Genomic DNA, 21,656 nt, shown 5'->3' on the forward strand with positions numbered 1-21,656 from the left:
AGAGACTGTCATAGCATCGTTCCTTTTGCACTAGGCTGGGCATCAGTGGCAGTGACCAAGACGTAGTTTTCCCTCACTGTAATGCTCCTGCATGGGAATTTTCAACCTACCCTGAAAAAATGGCCATGGTCTAGTTGATTGGACAGGTCTGGGTGCTAGGTTGGACTGGCTGATCTTGGAGGTCTCTTCCAACCTGCTTGATTCTGTGATTCTATGGCAGTCACCGTAAAACCTGTACAGAATTACAGTGCTCAGTGACACAAATACTGAGCTGCCTTGCCCAGCCACTTCTCAGAGACAGTGCTTTCCTGGCTGAATGAAAGAACCTACCAGGCTTCTGCTCCAGATGGCCTTTTCTTCAAGTGGCAAGTTGAAAGTCATGTTGCATGGCACCTCTTTATACCAGCCACTCAGGACAGAAACTGCTTTCCGCTTGCTGACTAGCATCTCTTGTTGGCCTCAGCCTCCAGTGGAAATGCAGCCTGCTGCTGGGGCATAGGAATTGCCTAGAAGTGGGAATCAATACCTTTAAATAACCTCTCCACTGCTTTAAAAATCGATGGGTTTAGCACATCAGTTATTGGTCGTGGTGGAAATTAAAGTTTCATTTACGCCACTATTTCTCTTTATGGCACTCCAGGGATCCTGCATTCAAAAATGTTTAGTCTGAATTGGTGTTTAAGCTTTGACTTATGTAAAGATGTGTGGGTGGGAAAGGAATTCAATCCTCCTTCAAGTAGTGCCAGGAGCCAGAATGCTGTGTGGGCAGGTGCTGTGCAGGGTTTCCTTTGTAAACCTGTGTATTTGCACAGGCCAGATCTTGTGTCAGTTTTGTTATTCATCAGCCCATGAGCAAAGAGTATAGAATTCATTTTATTTGGAGACATGCTGTTAACAGTTTAAATGAATTCTTCAGTTATTAAAACACATTAAAGCCCAGAGGCTTTTCCTGGACTCAGTGGGGTTTGGATCAGGTCTTTAACCTGAGGGACGAAGTTGGACCCTGCATACACCTGATCAAAGCAAATCACTGTGCACACGGTCTCTCAGTAATGCACCTTTTCTCTAGGCATTCCCTTGCTTACACCTGGTCTAGGAGACTTTCTGTCAGGCTTAGAAAGCACAAATCCTCCTTGCTTTAGGCTGTGCATGCAGCTCCTTCAGATGGCCAGCAAAGCAAAAGCTGCAAATAAAGGCTGTGAGCTTAAGAGCAACTTGGAGTCTTGCTTTTGCCTGGATGCATTCATATGTTCATGCTAACCTGAGTATGGTGTGAGCAGCTAGGGATGCTTTGCCTGGGTCAGCAGCAGAGGAGAAGATCCCTCTCAAATACAGTATCACAGTATCACAGTATCATCAGGGTTGGAAGAGACCTCACAGATCATCAAGTCCAACCCTTTACCACAGAGCTCAAGGCTAGACCATGGCATCAAGTGCCACGTCCAACCCTGCCTTGAAGTGCCCCAGGGACGGCGACTCCACCACCTCCCCAGGCAGCCCATTCCAGTGTCCAATGACTCTCTCAGTGAAGAACTTTCTCCTCACCTCCAGCCTAATACAGTCAGATTGGTTCTCCATTCTGAATCTGCTTCTTGTGTCTTTTGGCTTGCTTTTCTCCATCAGTATGAGTCTTCAAGAAGCAGTGCTAGATAAGGAGTCTGAAGGACTAAGAGAGTTGATGCTCAATGCATACCTCAAAGTGCTGCTGGTGTTCAACACCTGGGATCCCATCACTGCACTATCACCAAGTTGCCCTGAAGCACACTTTCCAGAGAGGCAGGAGGAATAACATCCAGTGTGTCCTGCTGCTCAGATGTGCCTGGGGATCACTGCTGTAAATTATCCACAGCATGACAGTGACAGAAAGCTTCTGGCCTCCACGCATTTGCTTGCCATGGTGCTTCTGGCAGTCAGGGACTTCAGTGCACTGTGCAGTTCAGCAAAATCGAACACAAACAGCACACTTAGCTGTTTTCCATGATTTTCACAGCAAAATGGAGCCTGTGTTTTGTTTTTCTTGGAATACTGACAATTCAGTAATGGTTTAACTGCAACAAGTGTCCAGCAAGATGCCAGATACGTATCAAAAAGCTGGGCACAGCAAAGCACTTGTACTCATTCTCAGTTTATTGATTCATTTTGCTTTCTGGACATCCTTTTGTTTTCTTTTTAACATGTAGGGAAAGGATCATAAATGTGCCATCAGTCTTCCTTCTCTAGGCTGAGGATGCAGTGGGGTTGTAAAGAGGTCAGGTCTAAGCTTACTCCAAAGCAAATAGCATGTGCATGTGCCAAGGTTTCTTCTCGACAGCCCACACTTGCCTGCTGGCCTCTGAATAGCTTCATTATGCATCACCTGTGTGTCACCAGTGTGGTGTTGCTGTGCTCAGTGTGGAGGGGTGGGTAGCAGCTGGCTCCTCAGTGTGGCTGGATCCAGAGTGGATCCAGACTGATGTCACATACGTGAGCATGGAAGCCCTTGCCTGCAGCCTGGTGTACTGACAGCTAAAGTCACTGCTTTGCACTGGCAGTCTCCACATCTTAACTCACTGCGTAAAGGGAGGTGTTTATTTCTTGCAGAGGGCAGTCTTCATTGGGGTGTGAAGGGATTTTATATCCCCATGCTCCTGCACAATGGCATTGATTTTGGGCAAGAAGATCTCACTCATATTTGTTCCTTCTCCTCCAACGAGATAAAAGGAATGGATTTCTTTTTTCCTAACCCATTTCTTGTTCCTGTGATTGGGCAGATTTTACTCGTTTTGAAAGGCTGCACTGATGCCTTTCATAATGGAGCAAAGCTGGAAGTGGGTAGATTCAGATTGGATGTGAGGAGGAAGCTGTTGAGCATGAAAGTGGTGAGAGCCTGGACTGGGTTGCCCAGGGTGGTGGCTGAGGCCCCATTCCTGAAGGTGTTTAAGACCAGGCTGGCTGAGGCTGTGGCCAGCCTGATCTAGAGTAGAGTGTCCCTGTCCATGGCAGGGGGGTTGGAACTAGCTGATCCTTGTGGTCCCTTCCAACCCTGACTGTTTCTATGTTAATCAGCCCTGTTGTAAAAACTAACAAGTAAAAGCTGAAATTCATGCCAGTGCCTTCTTCGCAGATCATCAGGTCTTGCCTCCTGCTGCCACTCCAACCACATGTTCTAGGGGTTTTTGATCTGTAATCCCCTCTGAGGATGTACCCATGGGCTTGTGGGGGGGTTATGACATTTTTACTTTGCAGACAAACTAACGACAAGATGTGAAAACAAGAATTGTTTCAGTTCATAACTCATAACTTTATCAATGTTCTTCCGCTGAAGATTGCCAAGTTGAAAGAACGCAGCAATGATAAAAAGAGAAACATAAAAGACTGCAAATATTAGTCAGACCAGAATGCTTAGCTGCAGTTTTCACGTTTCCTGATGCCCAGTCCATGTGCTCTCAAAAGAGATGCAGTTGTTTATGGCACAGATTTGGGTGAGATGGTTTTATGTGGTGTTTAATCCGGTGGATTTTCTCGCAGTGTTCAAGCAGCCTTGCTTTAATCAGCCAGTTTTTAAAGTTGGATGTTTCTGCTTCTTCATATATATATATGTATAAAATAAATATATCTAGAGAGAGTTGTTTTCAACTTTGTTATGGCAAGCACTGCAAAATGCATTTCAAAGAGGAGGGCCCAATTCATTCAGCAATGGATTCCATCTGTGTTGACGTTGGCTGCACAGCCCAGCCCGCCCCAGCTGTATGAAGTGCTCCAGCAGGGTTGAGTTCAGACAAGCACCATTTGTGTTTCATTTCCTTTTTTTTTTTCCCCTCCCTTTCTTTCTGAATAACAGTTTGTCTAAAAACAAGGAATTTCCCCCTTCCCCAGTCTTTATTGCAACCTCTTATTTGTTCCTGGATAAAAGATAGCTTTGAATCCTTGGTGCTGCGTCAAGTCAGAGTTGGAATAACTCTTGGCGTGGGCATTTCCTGGGTGAATTAGGTTTAATCAGGACAGGAATTTCATATGTTCTGTATACACCTGACAGGAAAAATAGTTGAAGGCTGGACCAAGATCTGTGTAATGAAAGAGTGGTATGAAGCTGTGCTGCCCCAGGAGCAAACCTTGACCCCAACTCACTTGTGCGAGGCTCTGCCTATGCCTGTGAAGGAAGAAAATGCAAACTCTGAGGCAGTTCCCCTGCTGGTGTCTCGTAGTTCAGGCCACACAGAGCTGCTGTGTGCAAGCACAACTCATAATGGTTGTCAGTTTTGCAATACTAACAAACAGGTACTATGTTTTAATGCCCCTTTTGCTTCTTGTGCAGCAAGCAGCAGCTCGCCCTGAAAGACTCATTTATTCCGTGGTGATGTGCAGAAGTGCAGTCTAGGGATGTTTTTCAGCAGAAGTTTAGGGACACTGCACTCAACTTTGTGGGTTTTCCTTTATTTTACTTCTTTGACAGATAATCTCTAGCACAATTGTAAGAAAAAAACCTCCTTTGGCTCTCCATGTAGATCACTCTGATGGTCAACTCCTACCTGTAATGGAGTGTGCCATGTGAAGCTGGCTCTGTCACTGAAACAGGAGTACTGTTAGGGTAAATCTCTATCAGACCAAGAATTTCTGTGTTTAGGCACAGACTGGAGCATTGGTTGTGAGGATGTTTGCTGCTGCTTGGAGCACAAAGGGAAGTCAGTGCTGGATGAGCTTCAGTGCAGGATCTGCCACGGGCAACCAAGCCTAGTTGAGAGGAGTCCCTGACCATGGCAGGGAGGTTGGAGCAGATGATCTCCGAGGTCCCTTCCAACCTGAGCCATTCTGTGATTCTGTGATTCATATTGCAAACACACAAGCACCTGGAGGATGGCACAAAAGGGCACTCTGAGGGTGGGATGTGGCTTGCTGATGTTGTTAATTAGGTGTCTAGCATAGGTGTGTAATGAGATCTGGAGATGTCCAGCCCTGAAATCTTGCAGATCATAGAATCATAGAATCAATCAAGTTGAAAGAGATCATTCAGTCCAACCTAGCACCCAGCCCTGTCCTGTCAACTAGACCATGGCACTAATTGCCTCATCCAGGCTTTTCATGAACACCTCCAGGGGTGGTGACTCCACCACCTCCCTGGGCAGCCCATTCCAATGCCAATCACTCTCTCTCTGAAGAAGATAACCCAAACCCTAAAAGCACCCACAGCAGTAATTTCCTTACAGCTAATGCCACATGTCAGTAAAGCTCAGGTTCCTCCCAGGTGACTTCAGCTCTGTAGCAGCAGTGCAGTCACTGTACCTCACTCTATGTCATGTGGGAGAAAGCTCAAAGCCTCTGCTGGGCTCTAGACTCTCCAGCCCAGCACAGTTGCAGTGCATAAAGTGTTTGTATCTGACCATGAGCAAAGGCCACTCTGAATAGTTTCTCAGTTCAGTGTCTTTGATGCTGCCTTGAAGAACACATTCAAAGGATTCTAATGCACTCCTCCAGAGCCTTGCCTTTAGAGATGGTTAATATAAGAAACAGTCACAAGAGCAACCAATGGGTACAAGCCTGGTAAGGTTAGCACTGATCACAAGCAGGTGTTCTGACCTGTTTGATGTCTCACCTGATTAATCTTTAATACTTCTTCTTCCCCTTTGTTTTAGCCACCAGATAATGGGCCTCCACCACTGCCAACATCTTCCCTTCCTGAAGGCTATTATGAAGAGGCAGTGCCACTCAGTCCTGGGAAGGCTCCTGAGTACATCACTTCTAGTGAGTAGCAGAGTTCTAGAGCAATTTCTAAGCAGTTGGCAAGTGCAGCATCCATCAACTTTTTATGTGTGTGACAGCTACCTGGCTGGTGGTGCTCTGGTCATGTGCCATAAGGATGCTTTGACCATCTGGGGCCAGCTCTGCTTGTCCTCACTGACCATGTATTGATTCACCTCACAGATTTGGTTAGCTTCCTTTTAGAGGAGTTTAAGCCTGGAAATCAAGTTGGATGCATATAAACATGTTTCAGCTGCCTTGGAGACAGAGACTCCAACTCTGCCACTGATGTTTTGGACAGCTTTGAACCACCAACGTGGTGGGGTCATGGAGTCCAGAGCTAAGAGCCATCCACATGATGGTATTTTTATGCCTGCTTGTCTAGTACAAACCTCCCTGCCTCATGTCCAAATGCTTGTCATAGAGAAAAGATGCATTGCATCTTGCCTACTTGTTTAGTACAAACCTCCCTGCCTCATGTCCAAATGCTTATCATAGACAAAAGATGCATTGCATCTTGCCTACTTGTTTAGTACAAACCTCCCTGCCTCATGTCCAAATGCTTATCCTAGACAAAAGATGCATTACATCTTGAAGATAACAAAACCCTACCTGTGTATTCCCAGCTTAGTCTTTCAGTTAAAACTCCCAAGGTGTCAGGATGAGTCTTGTGTAAAGTTTCCTAGCGGGACAGCATCATCGACTCAGTTAAGCTGATGTATTGATGCTGCTAAGCACTGAAACAGTGATTTGGTCCTGGCTGGCTTCCAAAAGCTCCAATTTAAAATGAGCCCTGCTGAGATTTTCAGTTATTCCAGGTTGCTTTGTGGCTGCCTGTTGTAACCTGCCCCTTGGATGCTCTTCCCAAAGATTACGACTCGGACGCCATGAGCAGCTCGTACGAATCCTACGACGAAGAGGAAGAGGATGGAAAGGGGAAAAAAATGAGACATCAGTGGCCTTCTGAGGAGGCCTCTATGGATCTAGTGAAGGATGCCAAAATCTGTGCCTTCCTTCTCAGGAAGAAACGATTTGGGCAGTGGACCAAACTGCTGTGCGTTATCAAAGAGAACAAGCTTCTGGTAATTTCTCCTTTTCTCTTCCTTGTTCCTTTCTGATGATATCTTTAATTTTACAGGAGTCTGGGGGTTTTAGTATGTTCTGCAAACAGTGGCCAAGTCTACAGTAGCCTTTACCAAAGAGTGTGGTCTTGACCTACCCAAGAAGCAGAGAAGCACTGCAATTACAAGTGTATCACTTAGCCACTTTGAACTTTGACTTTTAATGCACTTAAACCCAGGCAATTCCTTGGTATCAGAGATAAAATCTGCCCTATTATCATCTAACAGATTTCATTGGGGGGGGAGAAATAATTGCTAAAACTGCAAATCTAATCTGTCATTCCCTGTGGACAGAAAAAAAAACCTTCTCTTAGGGAGCTTTGTGTATGAGCTCCTGGATCAGACTGCTGGAGAGAAAAGTCCCTTGTTAGGCTGAACTCTGCCTTGGCAGCAGATGCAGGGGTAATATGTGCACTTTAAACTAAACCTTTGCCATCTGTTCTGCAGCAAGTACAGATGCAGCATTCACAGGATGCACAGCTGCAGTATAGAGAGGAGAGAAACAAGTGGATGTATTTGTTCTGTAAGCAAACCTGTTATGATTCTGATTGGAGGCACCAGTTAAGTAAATTATCTGCTCATAGATGCCTTTTTATTTTCTGCAGAGAGCCTAATTGAGGCAAACACAGATTCCTGTGTCACTGTAAGTGAGCTGGTGCTTACAGTAAGAAACACCTTGGGAGCTTGGGCACTCTTTGCCTTGCTGTCTGGTGCTCCCCACAGTCGTAACTAATTCTATAGTTAATTGCTGCACTGTCCTCAATGTTAAAAGCTGATTGACAAGGTGTAGATCATTTTCTGTAGAACCTCTTTGTTAATCCACATTGGTACAGTGCAGCTAAGGTGTGCTCACTTTCCCAAGTGCATTTGTGCTTGTGGTGCTGTAGGAAATGAGGGGGATATACAATAGAGGGAAGAGAAAGAAGATGATATGAAATAGAGGGAAGAGAAAGAAGAGGAGATGAGATAAGATGGAAGAGAAATAAGAGAGTATGAAATAGCAGAAGATAAATAAGAGGATATGAAATAGAGGGAAGAGAAAGAAGAGGATATGAAATAAGATAGAAGAGATATAAGAGGGTATGAAATAGCAGAAGAGAAATAAGAGGATGTGAAATAGAGGGAAAAGAAAGAAGGTGATATGAAATAGAGGGAAGAGAGAAGAGGGAAGAGAAGGAAGAGGGAAGAGAAGGAAGAGGGTATGAAATAGAGGGAAGAGAAAGACAAGGATATGAAATAGAGGGGAGAGAAATAAGAGGGTATGAAATAGCAGGAAGAGAAATAAGATATGAAATAGAGGGAAGGGGAAGACAAGGATGTGAAATAAGATGGAAGAGAAAGAAGAGGCTGTGAAATAGCAGGAAGAGAAATAAGAGGATATGAAATAGAGGGAAGAGAAAGAAGAGGATATGAAATAAGATGGAAGAGATATAAGAAGGTATGAAATAGCAGAAGAGAAATAAGAGGATGTGAAATAGAGGGAAAAGAAAGAAGATGATAGGAAATAGAGGGAAGAGAGAAGAGGGAAGAGAAGGAAGAGGGAAGAGAAGGAAGAGGGTATGAAATAGAGGGAAGAGAAAGACAAGGATATGAAATAGAGGGGAGAGAAATAAGAGGGTATGAAATAGCAGGAAGAGAAATAAGATATGAAATAGAGGGAAGGGAAAGACAAGGATATGAAATAGAGGGGAGAGAAATAAGAGAGTATGAAATAGCAGGAAGAGAAATAAGATATGAAATAGAGGGAAGGGAAAGACAAGGATATGAAATAGAGGGGAGAGAAATAAGAGGGTATGAAATAGCAGGAAGAGAAATAAGATATGAAATAGAGGGAAGGGGAAGACAAGGATATGAAATAAGATGGAAGAGAAAGAAGAGGCTGTGAAATAGCAGAAGAGAAATAAGAGGATATGAAATAGAGGGAAGAGAAAGAAGAGGATATGAAATAAGATGGAAGAGAAATAAGAGGGTATGAAATGAGAGGGAAGAGAAATAAGGATATGAAATAGAGGGAAGAGAAAGAAGAGAATATGAAATAAGATGGAAGAGAAATAACAGGGTATGAAACAGCAGGAAGAGAAATAAGAGGGTATGAAATCAGAGGGAAGAGAAATAAGAGGGTATGAAGTAGAGGGAAAAGAAATAAAGAGGGCATGAAATAGCAGGAGTAAATTTCTGGAGTTATAGCTGGAATTAATCTGCTACTTTTCAGTGGTTAGTGAGGTTTTAAAATCTGGATCATCTGTTTAAATGTTGATCAGAATGTTGATTCTGACTCTGTTTTCAGTATCTTGCTGGAAAGCTATTATACTTGGACTGCATTTTTATCACCCTAAATCAGCATCATATCAAATTTCAGGGCTCTCTGGTAGCAGCCATGAAGACAAGAAAGAAACCAGATTTTTTTCTCTGAAGTCACAGCATATTTCTTCTACAATTATGTTTGTTGCTCTGTATAGAAATATGTTATTTTGTTCTGTGTGGTCTGCAAAAGTTGGGTGGGTTGGGTTTTTTTTTTTTCCCCCTTCTTAGGGATTGTCTTTCAGTAATTCTGTAATGGGGATTAAGAAAACAAAAATCACAATAGGAGTCTTAACAACCAGCTACACAAGATGGGTTTATTGTTTGAGGGGAGGCTTAGGCATTTAACTTATGAGATGTGCAAGTAAAACAAATATATGTTCTTGGGGATTAGCAGCTGCTTGTGTTATAAATGCAGCTGTCATCAGAAAACCCAAAATGTTTTAATTAGAATTAGACATCAGAGATAACTTCTAGGAGGGAATCATTTTTCACTTGGAGTCCTTTAATATAGACATACTTCAGGGTCAGTCATGTAACATTATAAGTACAATATTTAAGTTAATAGAAAAGGAATTAAATGCTGTTTATTGCCTTTTTAAAGTGACCAGTGTTGGATGTTTTCAGTAATTCAAGTGATATTATAATGTTACAAACTGAAAATCTCTGACCAAGCTAAAGAAACTTTTGAGTTAATGGACTTTGGAGAGTGAAGGATTATGAGTGATGTGCAGAGGCTGGTTTAGAGTGACTGTATTTGCTTAGCCTAAGTTGTAGTGTTTATAAGATACTTTAACAGCTGCTATCTCCCTGGCAGGAATGGTGCTGCAGACATGGAAAAGCCCATGGGGTTTATCTGTTAATATTTATACTCTGTTTTCAGTAGCAGTCTGCTCATTAGCCTCATTATCAGACACCTCCTGATTATCGGGTACCTTTTTACCCTGCCTTTGTGTGAGTGAAAGCTCAGTTTACATCAGTAGATAAACCAGCTGGACACTCCTAAACACAGTTAAGCAGCGTGTTGTGCTCTGGCACTAGGACAGCTTCAGGCACCTTGGCTGTACTGATGTGGGAGGAAGGTGGGAGCAGGGAGTGGCTCTGCAGGACAAGTGATGTAATGTGGAACCTTTCACCTTTACATCACCCATTCTGGTGGCACAGAGATGCTCCTTGCAAAATGCCTGCTCATTGACAGCATTAACTAATGAAGGGGAAACAGCTCAGTGTGCAGTTTTAGCTGGGATCTTACAGGGTAAACTAAGATGGAGTTGGGGATTTTGGGGTTTTCTTTTGCAGTGACTATTAAACTTACTGGCTGAAAAATGGGACTTTGCCCCCTTTCCAAACTACTGTTGCTACTACTTCTTCTTTTTCCTATTTATTCTTTCTTCTTTTTCTTCCTCTTTGTTTTCTTTTTTACTTTTATTTTTTCCTTCTTTTTCTTCCTCTTTCTCCTCCTTTTTCTTTCTTCTTCCTTCTTTTTTTTACTTTCTTCTTTTTTGTTTCCTCTTCTTTTTCTTATTCCTTCTTTTTTTTACTTTCTTCTTCCATCTTTCTTCTTTTACTTACTTTTCTTCTTTTTTTACCTTCTTTCTTCTTTTTTTAACTTTATTCTTCTTTATTCTTTTTTACTTTCTTCTTTTTTTCTTTCTTCTTCCTTCTTTTTTTTACTTTATTCTTCTTTTTTTTACTTTATTCTACTTCTTTCTTCTTTTTTACTTTTTTCTTTCTTCTTCTTTCTTTTAATTTCTTCTTTTTTTTTTTACTTTATTCTTCTTCTTTCTTCTTTTTTACTTCTTTTTTTCTTTCTTCTTCTTCCTTCTTTCTTTTACTTTCTTCTTTTTTTTTAACCTTCTTCTTCTTTCTTCTTTTTTACTTTTTTTCTTTCTCTTCTTCCTTCTTTTTTTAATTTCTTCTTTTTTTACTTTCTACTTCATCTTTTTCTTCTTCTTTCTTCTTTCCTCTTTTTTTACTTTCTTCTTCATCTTCTTTTTGTTATTCATATTTCCTTTTTTACGTCTTCTTTCTTCTTATTTTACTTTCTTCTTTTTTTTTCTTCTGCCTTCTTTTTTTCTTTCTTCTTCTTTTTCTTATTCCTTCTTTTTTTACTTTCTTCTTCCATCTTCTTTCTTCTTACTTATTTTTCTTCTTTTTTTTACCTTCTTCTTCTTTCTTCTTTTTTTTACTTTATTCTTCTTCCTCTTTCTTCTTTTTTACTTTCTTCCTTTTTTCTTTCTTCATCTTCTTCTTTCTTCTTTTTTTACTTTCTTCTTCATCTTTTCTTCTTCTTCATCTTTCTTCTTTTTTTCTTTCTTCATCTTTCTTCTTTTGTTACTTTCTTCTGTCTTCTTTTTTTGCTTTGCTCTTCTTTCTTCTTCATCTTCTTCCTTATTTTTCTTCTTCTTTCTCTCTCTTCTTTTTCTTATTTTTTCTTCTTCCATTACATCATTATTATTATTATTATTATTATTATTATTATTATTATTATTATCTCAAATAAAAAGAGGAGCTGAGTGAGGCATGTGCTATTGTCTTGATATGTAGGGCTAATGCTAAGGGACAGTGTAAACATCTGGGCTGTAAAGTGATTAACTCTACCTGTCTAATCTGCTGCTGCATGTGAACAGGTACCATAACTCACCCTCTTCCTACCTGACTGAGGTCAAGGTTGAGTCATAAGGATAATACATTGAAGCTCAGTACTCTCCATGCATTGTACCTGTCCTGCAATGAAAGATGTCTCTTAATGTCAGTCTGGAAGTGATTTTGCTTTACAGAGAGGAGGAGCAGGAGAAATGCAGAGTTACTGTTGGCTCCACTGTCTGATGTGTGGTCAAGGGCTGTATTTCTGTGTAAAAGCATCTTTGCCCCAAGTTCAGGAAGGTGAGGTGTAACTGCTGACCTGTCTTATGTTTATTTAGTGTTACAAAAGTTCCAAGGACCAGCAGCCCCAGATGGAACTGCTCTTGAATGACTGCAGTATCACATACATTCCCAAAGACAGCAAAAAGAAGAAGCACGAGCTGAAAATCTCCCACCAAGGAGCAGATGCCCTGGTTCTGGCAGTGCAGAGCAAAGAGCAGGCAGAACAGTGGCTAAAGGTAAGCAGGCATTTCTGACCAGGAGCTTTTCCACCCACAAAGTGCTTCCATTGCCTGCTCATTTCCATCTTCAGCTCTTTCTCCAGAATGTTTTGGTGGTTAGGACATGGTGGTGGTGAGCTGAAGGTTCAGATTCCCTAAGGTGGAGGGGGCTGGCTCCCAGGCTGCTTTTGGGAGCTGTGTACATGCACAGCTGCCATAGGTTACCCTGCAAGAATTGTGATACCATCAACAGCTTTCTAAAAAGAGGAGGTACCTGTTTGAGCTGCTCTGGATGGAGAGAAAATCCTTCAGCTTCCTGAAGTTGATTCGAGTTTGCTAATCCTGGTTTAGCAGTGTTATGGTTTGTTCTGGGAATGCAGACTTCTGAAAGATGATTTTCATGTTCCCCTCTTTTCTGCTTGGTGTCTGCTAATGTGGAAAATCTCAAGGCAAGGGCTGCAGTTGTAGATCCTAACCAAATTACTCAGTATTTATGTTGGACTTTACCAGCCTCACATGTGGAAGTCAGTGAAGCAGTGTGGGAAACTATCACTGCAGTTTGAGGAGCTTGTTTTAAGATCTCAAAATCCAGCCTTTTAGATGCATGTAAAAGTCTGAATGCCTGAGACTCATTAGAGCCTTCTCCATGCAGTGCTCTGATCTGACCTTATATGGTGCTTGCTTTTCTAAGAGCAAACTCTGCTTTCCCCAAATACAATCAAATTAAACACAAAGGAATTTCCTGATGGCAGATAGTTTTGGTGCAGAACTGGGAGACATAAAATGCAGCTGAAGAGGTATGAGTTCTGCTGTGGGCTAATTTGCTCAATGGACAATTAATCTGTGATTTCCTGGTTTGCAGTATTTGATTGCACCTTGTAGGGGCTTGGGGTCTGTGTCTGTGTGGTTTTGACTGTGAGTTTGTATCTCAGTTTAGGAAATGTCTCCTCATCACAGAAACCAGTCACAGCCATGGAGATGTTAGGCTGCTGCTGGAGCATGTCCAGAGAAGGGCAATGAAGCTGGTGAAGGGCCTGGAACACAAACCCTATGAGGAGAGGCTGAGGGAGCTGGGGGTGTGCAGCCTGCAGAAGAGGAGGCTCAGGGCAGACCTCATTGCTGTCTACAACTACCTGAAGGGACATTGTAGCCAGGTGGGGGTTGGTCTCTTCTGCCAGGCAAGCAGCAACAGAACAAGGGGACACAGTCTCAAGCTGTTCTGAGGGAGGTCTAGGTTGGATGTTAGGAGGAAGTTGTTGCCAGAGAGAGTGATTGGCATTAGAATGGACTGCCCAGGGAGGTGATGAAGTCACCATCCCTGGAGGTGTTCAAGCAAAGCGTGGCTGAGGCACTTAGTGCCATGGTCTGGTTGACTGGCTAGGGCTGGGTGCTATGTTGGACTGGATGAGCTTGGAGTTCTCTTCCACCCTGCTTAATTCTATGATTCTATTCTATTATCTGCAAAGTATTTGGAGACAGGCTGCCAACACTTGATTTAGTTCCCTCCTGCTGCAAAGTTCTCTGTTACCCAAAGCTCTTCCAAGCAGATGGCAGCACTACCCTGCGCTCGGCTTCCAAGTTCTGTGCGCTACCCACTGCCTGTCCCAGCAGCTACCCAAAAATGAGCCCTGTAGCTCTTGCAACAGCTCCAGCATTTCCAGGAAGTAAAACTTTGTGAGTCAAAAAACCCCCAAAAGGACAGTTTTTTGTTCTTTTCAAGGTAGCAAATGTCATGGGATTCTTAATTATTATTGTTACTGTTAATAAATGGTGTTTTTATTCTCATTCGAGGCTTCCTTGAACTGAGCTGCTGAAAATGCTGTGTGGCTTTGTCTTGGAAGTTCCTACACTTTCTCGTGGGTTCCTCTCCTGATTTTTAAAGCTGGAGATGCATTAGCTGCACCAATTCGTGCCACTGAAGCCAGGTTATCCCCCAGGAACAGTGGCTTCTCCTGGATTTGTATCTAAGGATCTATTTGTATCTAAGCAAGTTTAACTCTTGAGCCTGAAAAGCTCAGAAGGGCTGCAGGAGTCAGACTTTCCCATGAAGGTTAAACCAGATGGCTTATTTTTTTTTCTCCAAGGCAGCTGTAATCAATATAAAATACATTTACTTAAGCAAATACATTTAAAAACCTCTATTGGAAGATAAGCATGAAGTAAATGCACAGTACTTGTAAAGATGACACCAAAACCCCCAGCTGATAAACCTAGTGCAAACTGAAGTCTAGACTGCAAACCACAAAGGGAGTTTCAGTTTCACCAGCTAACAAATGCTAGATGGAAGAAAAAAAGATAGCTGATGTCACCAAAGAGCCTGCCAGGCTCTCAGAGCAAAGGGCAGAACTGGTACAACTTCAGCCTGGAGCTGAGCTCATAGCAGTAATATGGTGAGCAATGTAAAGCGGTGGAGTTTCCCCAGAGTTGAGTCCTAAAACGTTCCCACAAGAATGTACATGAAAAAATGTGTGCAGTTCCACACTCTGAGCCAGAAATGAGCTTTTTCCATGCATGCCTGAGTATAGGAGCATCTGTGTGTGCTGCTGCTGTGCATTTGTGGTCAAGCAAGGACTTACGCTTTGTCTCAGCGCGTCCAACGCAGTGCTAGAACTACACTTAGTTTTAGGCTGCTCTGGGAAATGCTATGTTGACAATGAAAGGACTGCTAAGAACATGATATGAGAAGAGGATGCTTGTTTAGTGGCTCCATTCATACAGACAGAATCATGGAATCAGTCAGATTGGAAGAGACCTCCAAGCTCACCCAGTCCAACCTATCATCCAGCCCTAGCCAGTCAACCAGACCATGGCACTAAGTGCCTCATCTTCCAGTCTTTCCTTAAGCACCTCCAGGGATGGTGACTCCACCACCTCCCTGGGCAGCCCATTCCAATGCCAATCACTATTTCTAACAACAACTTCCTCCTAACATCCAACCTAGACCTCCCCTGGCACAACTTGAGACTGTGTCCCCTTGTTCTGTTGCTGCTTGCCTGGCAGAAGAGACCAACCCCACCTGGCTACAGCCTCCCTTCAAGGAGTTGGAGACAGCAATGAAGTCCCCATAGAGCCTCCTTTTCTGCAGGCTGCACACCCCCAGCTCCCTCAGCCTCTCCTCATAGGGTTTGTGTTCCAGGCCCCTCACCAGCTTTGTTGCCCTTCTCTGGACACCTTCCAGCACCTCAACATCTCTCTTGAATTGAGGGGCCCAGAACTGGACACAGCACTCAAGGTGTGGCCTGACCAGTGTTGAGTACAAGATGAATGTTTTCTATGTGCAGGACCTTCAGACTAGACCACTAAAAACTGAAAGATAGATGGATGCCTAAGAAATGATGTTCTGAAGTAGCTTCTTGTAGAAGGAAACAGTCATGGGGTTTGGTCCCAAGACCTCTTTTAGCATTACTTCCTGCAAAAATTATTGGAAAGTGATCATGCATGAGAGGTAACCATGGAGTAGTGACCTTGCTTTTGGCTCTTCCCTTCAGGAAAGTGTGTCTGGCAGGTCTAGGGAGGTTCTTCTCCCCCTCTACACTGCCCTGCTGAGACCACAACTGGAATGCTGTGCCTAACTTTTGGTATTCCAGTTCAGGAGAGACAAAGACCTGCTGGAGAGAGTCCATCAGAGAGCCATGAGGATCACTGGGCAACTTGAGTATATCCCCTAAGGAGAGAGACTGAGAAACCTGGGGCTGTTTAGTCTGGAGAAGAGAAGGCTTAGAGGAGATCTGATCAATGTGTACAGATATCTGAGGGGTGGGTGTCAAGTGGCTGGGGCCAATCTCTTTTAGGTGAGCAGCAGCAACAAGCCAAGGAACAACAGCTACAAACTGGAACACAGAAGGTTTCACCTCAACATGAGGAGAAACTTCTTTACAGTGAGGGTGATGGAGCCCTGGAGCAGGCTGCCCAGAGAGGTTGTGGAGTCTCCCAAATCCCACCTGGATGCATTCCTGTGTGGGCTACCCTGTGTGATCCTGCTTGGCAGGGGATTGGACTCAATGACCTCTGGAGGTCCCTTCCAGCCTCTAAAGTTCTGTGATTCTGTGACTCCCTAACATTATGCTCCCTTTGTTGACTTTGCTTCATTTTACATTGTGCAGCTGTTCTGAAGCAGTCTCTTCAGGTGAGGGGCTGTAGATGAGCAGTGAATCTTGCAGGCATAATCAGACATTTCTGCATCCATCATGTTGACAATGTTCATAGAATCATAAAGTCATAGAATCAGTCAGGGTTGGAAGGGACCATCTGGTTCCAAACCCCCTGCCATGGGTAGGGACACCCTACCCTAGAGCACTCTGGCCACAGCCTCATCCAGCCTGGCCTTAAACACCTCCAGCCATGGGGCCTCAACCACCTCCCTGGGCAACCCATTCCAGCCTCTCACCACTCTCATGCTCAACATCTTCCTCCAGCCTGAACCTACCCATCTCCAGCTTTGCTCCATTCCCCTCATTCCTGTCACTCCCTCATATCCTGAAAAGTCCCTCCCCAGCCTTTTTGTATGCCCCCTTCAGATCCTGGAAGGCCACAAGAAGGTCACCTGGGAGCCTCCTCTTCTCCAGACTGAACAGCCCCAACTCCTTCAGTCTGTGCTCACAGCAGAGCTGCTCCAGCCCTGTGAGCATCCCAGTGGCCCTTCTCTGGACACACTCCAGCACCTCCACATCCCTCCTGTAACATGGGCTCCAGAACTGGATGCAGTACTCATTCAGTCAATTTTGAACTTGTTGCAGGAAAAGAGTTTTTATTTTTGCCCCTGAAGAGAGCAGTGAAGCAAGGCTGTGACTGCATCCAGTCAGCCAAAGACCCTGTAGTGCTCCTTGTAGGGCTCTAAATTCACTTGTCCTACCCAGTCTGTGTCTCAGTTAACTGTATGTTGTCTCTTGTAAAAGTCTTGGACAGTAGAAATTTTCCCTTTTGTGTTTGTTTTGGTTTTGGTTGGGTTTTTTTTCACTGCCCTGAGCTTAGTGAAGGGAGTCAAGAAACTTCAGGGCTTTGGTCTTAATGTGAACTAAGTTTTACTGAAGAAGAAATTACTGGCAGAGCTCTTCTTTTACCAGTTTAAATCAGCCCAGAAGTGAGCTTCCAACTGTAAACATTGTGGGGCTGGTTTTACTTTCTATGGGAATTTGCAGCTGGAGATCTCAAAGCACTTCAGGCATTGCTTTATTGGCTTAGGTCATTTTCCCAAGGAGGCTTTTATCTCCATTCTCTAGCTGAGTACAGTCGAGTGCTGAACGACCATGCCTTCAAACTGACTGGAAACACAGTTTGGGAATGCTAACTCAGTGCAAGTGATTTCCACACAGCACTGCTTGGTTTATAAGAAACTTCAAGAAGGTGCTGTGCCCCAGGACAGTCAGGCTGGGTTCTTTCTCCTCTGCACATCATCACCAGCAGTGAAGGCTTTGCCCTCTTAGGATTCACAGTATCACAGTATTATCAGGGTTGGAAGAGACCTCACAGGTCATCAAGTGCAACCCTTTACCACAGAGCTCAAGGCCAGACCATGGCACCAAGTGCCACGTCCAATCCTGCCTTGAACAGCTCCAGGGATGGCGACTCCACCACCTCCCCGGGCAGCCCATTCCAGTGTCCAATGACTCTCTCAGGGAAGAACTTTCTCCTCACCTCCAGCCTAAATCTCCCCTGGCACAGCCTGAGGCTGTGTCCTCTCGTTCTGGTGCTGGCCACCTGAGAGAAGAGAGCAACCTCCTCCTGGCCACAGCCACCCCTCAGGTAGTTGTAGACAGCAATGAGGTCTCCCCTGAGCCTCCTCTTCTCCAGGCTAACCAATCCCAGCTCCCTCAGCCTCTCCTCGTAGGGCTGTGCTCAAGGCCTCTCCCCAGCCTCGTTGCCCTTCTCTGGACACGCTCAAGCATCTCAATGTCCCTCCTAAACTGGGGGGCCCAGAACTGAACACAGCACTCAAGGTGTGGTCTAACCAGTGCAGAGTACAGGGGCAGAATGACCTCCCTGCTCCTGCTGGCCACACCATTCCTGATGCAGGCCAGGATGCCACTGGCTCTCTTGGCCACCTGGGCACACTGCTGGCTCATGTTCAGGTGGGTATCAATCAGCACCCCCAGATCCCTCTCTGTCTGGCTGCTCTCCAGCCACTCCCACCCCAACCTGTATCTCTGCATGGGGTTGCTGTGGCCAAAGTGCAGCACCAGCACTTGGAGCTATTGAACCCCATCCCATTGGACTCTGCCCATCTGTCCAGGTGGTCAAGGTCCCGCTGCAGAGCCCTTCTGCCCTCCAACTCAGTCACATCTGCCCCCCTCTGTTGTCTCAAAGAGATGGTTTTCAGTACTTGCATTCAAATCACAATGTCAGTGTGTTTGCATAAGAGCTGTTGAGGGTCAAACCTGATGGACTGAGGTGCTTGTGAGAGCTTTAACCAGCCTGCAGGACTGCTGCCAGGGTGAGAGCCAGAAGATTCTGGCTTGGCTGTGAACCAGAGTGTGTGTGTGTGTGGCACCATGGCAAACTTAAGCAAACTGGATGCATATGTACAGTCTTAAAAACCAACCCCCCCCGAGTGTCCAGGACCACAAACGTCCTTCTTGCCTGCTTCCTCAGGGGTGAGCTTGCTGTAGGTTCCTGGCTAAAATCACCAGTACAAATGTAGCAGGATCTTGGAGCAGAATGCAGGAAGGCTGAGGCTTGATCTTCTGCTTTCATTACTGGATAGTATTTCTCCTGTCTCCTACTCACAGCTTTGCATGGAAAACCATTTAAGTCCTACCTTGCTCCGATTTGCAGCCTGAAGTATGATCTGAATCTCTGAACTGCCTGGGCTGGGGATGCAGGTCCCTTTGCACAGGGTTACTGTCCTCTGACCTTGCAGCAGTGCCTCCAGCTGCCTCCCCCAGTCACCCAGCACCTCCTTTCCTGGGCCCTCCCCAGTTCAGTGGCCACATATCACCAAGTCACAGAATGTCAGGGGCTGGAACGGACCTTGAAACATCACCTAGTCCAACTCCACTGCCAGAGCAGGATCACCTACACCAGATCACACAGGAACTCATCCAGGCAGGTTTTGAATGGCAGAAATGCAGGAGAAATGACACAAGGGTTGTCTTGGTTCAACATTCAGAAGAGCATTGCTAAGGGGATATACAGGCTCTAAAGATAGGCTTGGCTGCTAGTCTGCCAGAATCCCACCTCTAGGCAAACAGCAATGCCTGATCTTTTCACCTGAAGCCTGGATCTTTGAAGGGAGCTGGGAAAATCTCATCTGCTTCTTCTGCCTTTGCATGTAGGAAGAGTTAAGTGTAGGGCAAGTATTTTGCCTCCAGTCCTGAGGTGTAATTTAAAATCAGATACAAGAATTGCAGACATTGGTAGCTGAGTGCAGGTATGGAGGTTTTATAGGCACTGCTAGTGCTTGTGTACTAAAATAGTTTCAAAGGATTAAATTCTCCAGACATGTCAGGAATTCCACTGCCTTGTGGAATTGTCAATGCCTTGGAGCAGGGAATCTTCCCAGCTTTCCACCTGCAACTATTTCCCTTTTGTGCCTCCTGTCACTGCGCTCAGTATGAGACACTGGTGTGGATCCAGCTGGGGATTCAAGACTTGATTTCTCTAAGACAATGTGATGGTTTGGGTATTACCCTCCCCACCACACTTGGAAAGTCACCCAGACTATGGTCTGGAGATCGAGTGAAGCTTTGTATTTACAGCTTAGCACAATATACAGGCAGATAGTTACAATCTATACAGCTCTATATGGAAATAGACAGGTAAAAGGTAACACAGAAACACAGCAGCCCTCCCAGAAACCTGAGTCCCCAGGAGGGGCTCACAACCACCCTTCCACTTTCTCCCTACCCCTCAACCTTGCCCAAGATCTTGCCTGTGCTAGTTTGAAGCTAACTAGAATGTTTTGGTGAGAAGAACTAGGTTACAGGCTGTGGAAGGAAAACAATGGGGATGTCTGCTTCACTCATAGGCTTGCTGAGAGATGCAAGAAGAAGAATCCAAACATAGATAAGGCACTCACTTCTTCTGCTGGAGAGCTCTGAGCTGCATCTTTCTCTAGCCTCATCCTCCATTTCTCTGAGTAATCCACTTTGCTTCCTAACCCCCTGGCTGAGCCTCCATTCCTCCTTGGGACTGGGGAAAGGTTGAGATGGGTAGGGGGAAGGTGAAGGGGCAGCTGGAAGCCCCTTCTGGGGACTCAGGTTTCTGGGAGGGCTGTTGTGTTTCTGTATTACCTTTTCCCTTGTCTATTTCTGTCTAGAACTGCACATCCTGTCAATATCTGCTTGGATATTGTGCCAGCTGTAAATAGAAGCCTCATTCAATTTCCAGAGCCGTCTGAGTCTAGTCTGGGTGATTTCTAAAGTGTAGGGGGGAGACAGGGAACACCCAAACCATGACATTGCCCTATGTTTAAGACAGAATGGAGGGTCAGCCAGGAGGGGTTAGGAAGCAGGTGGATTAGTCACAAAGACTACAGATTAGGTCAGGGAGAGATGCAACCCAAAGCCCAGACAGAGAGCGACTGAGTTATCTATATTTACCTTCTCCTTCTCACACATCTCAGCAAGCCTATGAGTGCAGCAGACATCACCCTTGTTTCCCTTTCACAGCCTGTAATCTGATTCTTCCCACCAAAACATTCCAGCTAGCTTCAAACTAGCACAGACAAATAAGGAATAAGAATATAGCTCAGGCTGCACAAGCCTTCCAGGTCTGCATTTGAAAGAGGCCCTTCTGAAGTCTGCTAATTGTAACATTGCCATGCTAATTGTGGTATTTAACATCCTTGCCACAGAGTAACACCAGATTAATTTCTGTGTGTTTACTTTTGGGGCTATCCAAAGAAATGACAGACCTGCAGCTTTCTGATTACATTTGCTCCTATATCTCTAATATCTGAATGCATAGTCTGCTTATGAGCTCAGCTTGATTTTCCTGCCAGGTCACCCTGTGTGTGTCATGTACAAAGGGATTTGTGATGAGAGGGGAAAATAAAAAGGAATGATTTCCTTTCTCTAATGGGTGAGAAAACTCCCAACCAGCCATGGAGTATACACCAGGCTTCCAGGTGATGCCACTTCATTAACACATTTGAGGATTCCTTTTAATTGATTTCTGCTTTTGGAGCCATGAAGATATTTCCACCTGTAGAAGCTTGCTGACCTCCTTTCCCCACTCTCTCTCACAATCATTTTTGAATGGAAATAGGAATCCTTTCAGATGACTCCAGGAGATGGAACATAGGGAGGAAAAAAAGGGAACTCGACGAGAACTCCGAACCTTGTGATTGAAATGATGCAAGTTGGCAGCACTGGTGGAATGTTTTATCCTCAAACTGTTGAGTTAGAGCTATAAGCATGTGAAAACCACATTTCTAATGGCAGCTGTCTGCAAACATAATTACAGAGAGTGCATCCAGGCAGGCATTCTATATGGA

General features: G+C 44.5%; 1 protein-coding gene across 4 annotated transcripts in view; it reads left to right on the plus strand.

Annotated features, from left to right (window-relative positions):
• AFAP1 (actin filament associated protein 1) overlaps window positions 1–21,656 on the plus strand; it is a 125,798-nt gene that overhangs the window by 67,061 nt on the left and 37,081 nt on the right. For all 4 annotated transcript variants that reach the window (XM_064151642.1, XM_064151644.1, XM_064151643.1 and 1 more), the window contains exons 4-6: window positions 5,610–5,718; window positions 6,586–6,797; window positions 12,062–12,241. In XM_064151642.1, the coding sequence (XP_064007712.1) occupies window positions 5,610–5,718; window positions 6,586–6,797; window positions 12,062–12,241 (501 nt within the window). The remainder of the gene's footprint in view (window positions 1–5,609; window positions 5,719–6,585; window positions 6,798–12,061; window positions 12,242–21,656) is intronic.

The sequence above is a fragment of the Pogoniulus pusillus genome, chromosome 11, assembly GCF_015220805.1.
Source record: "Pogoniulus pusillus isolate bPogPus1 chromosome 11, bPogPus1.pri, whole genome shotgun sequence".
Classification (NCBI taxonomy): Eukaryota; Metazoa; Chordata; class Aves; order Piciformes; family Lybiidae; genus Pogoniulus; species Pogoniulus pusillus.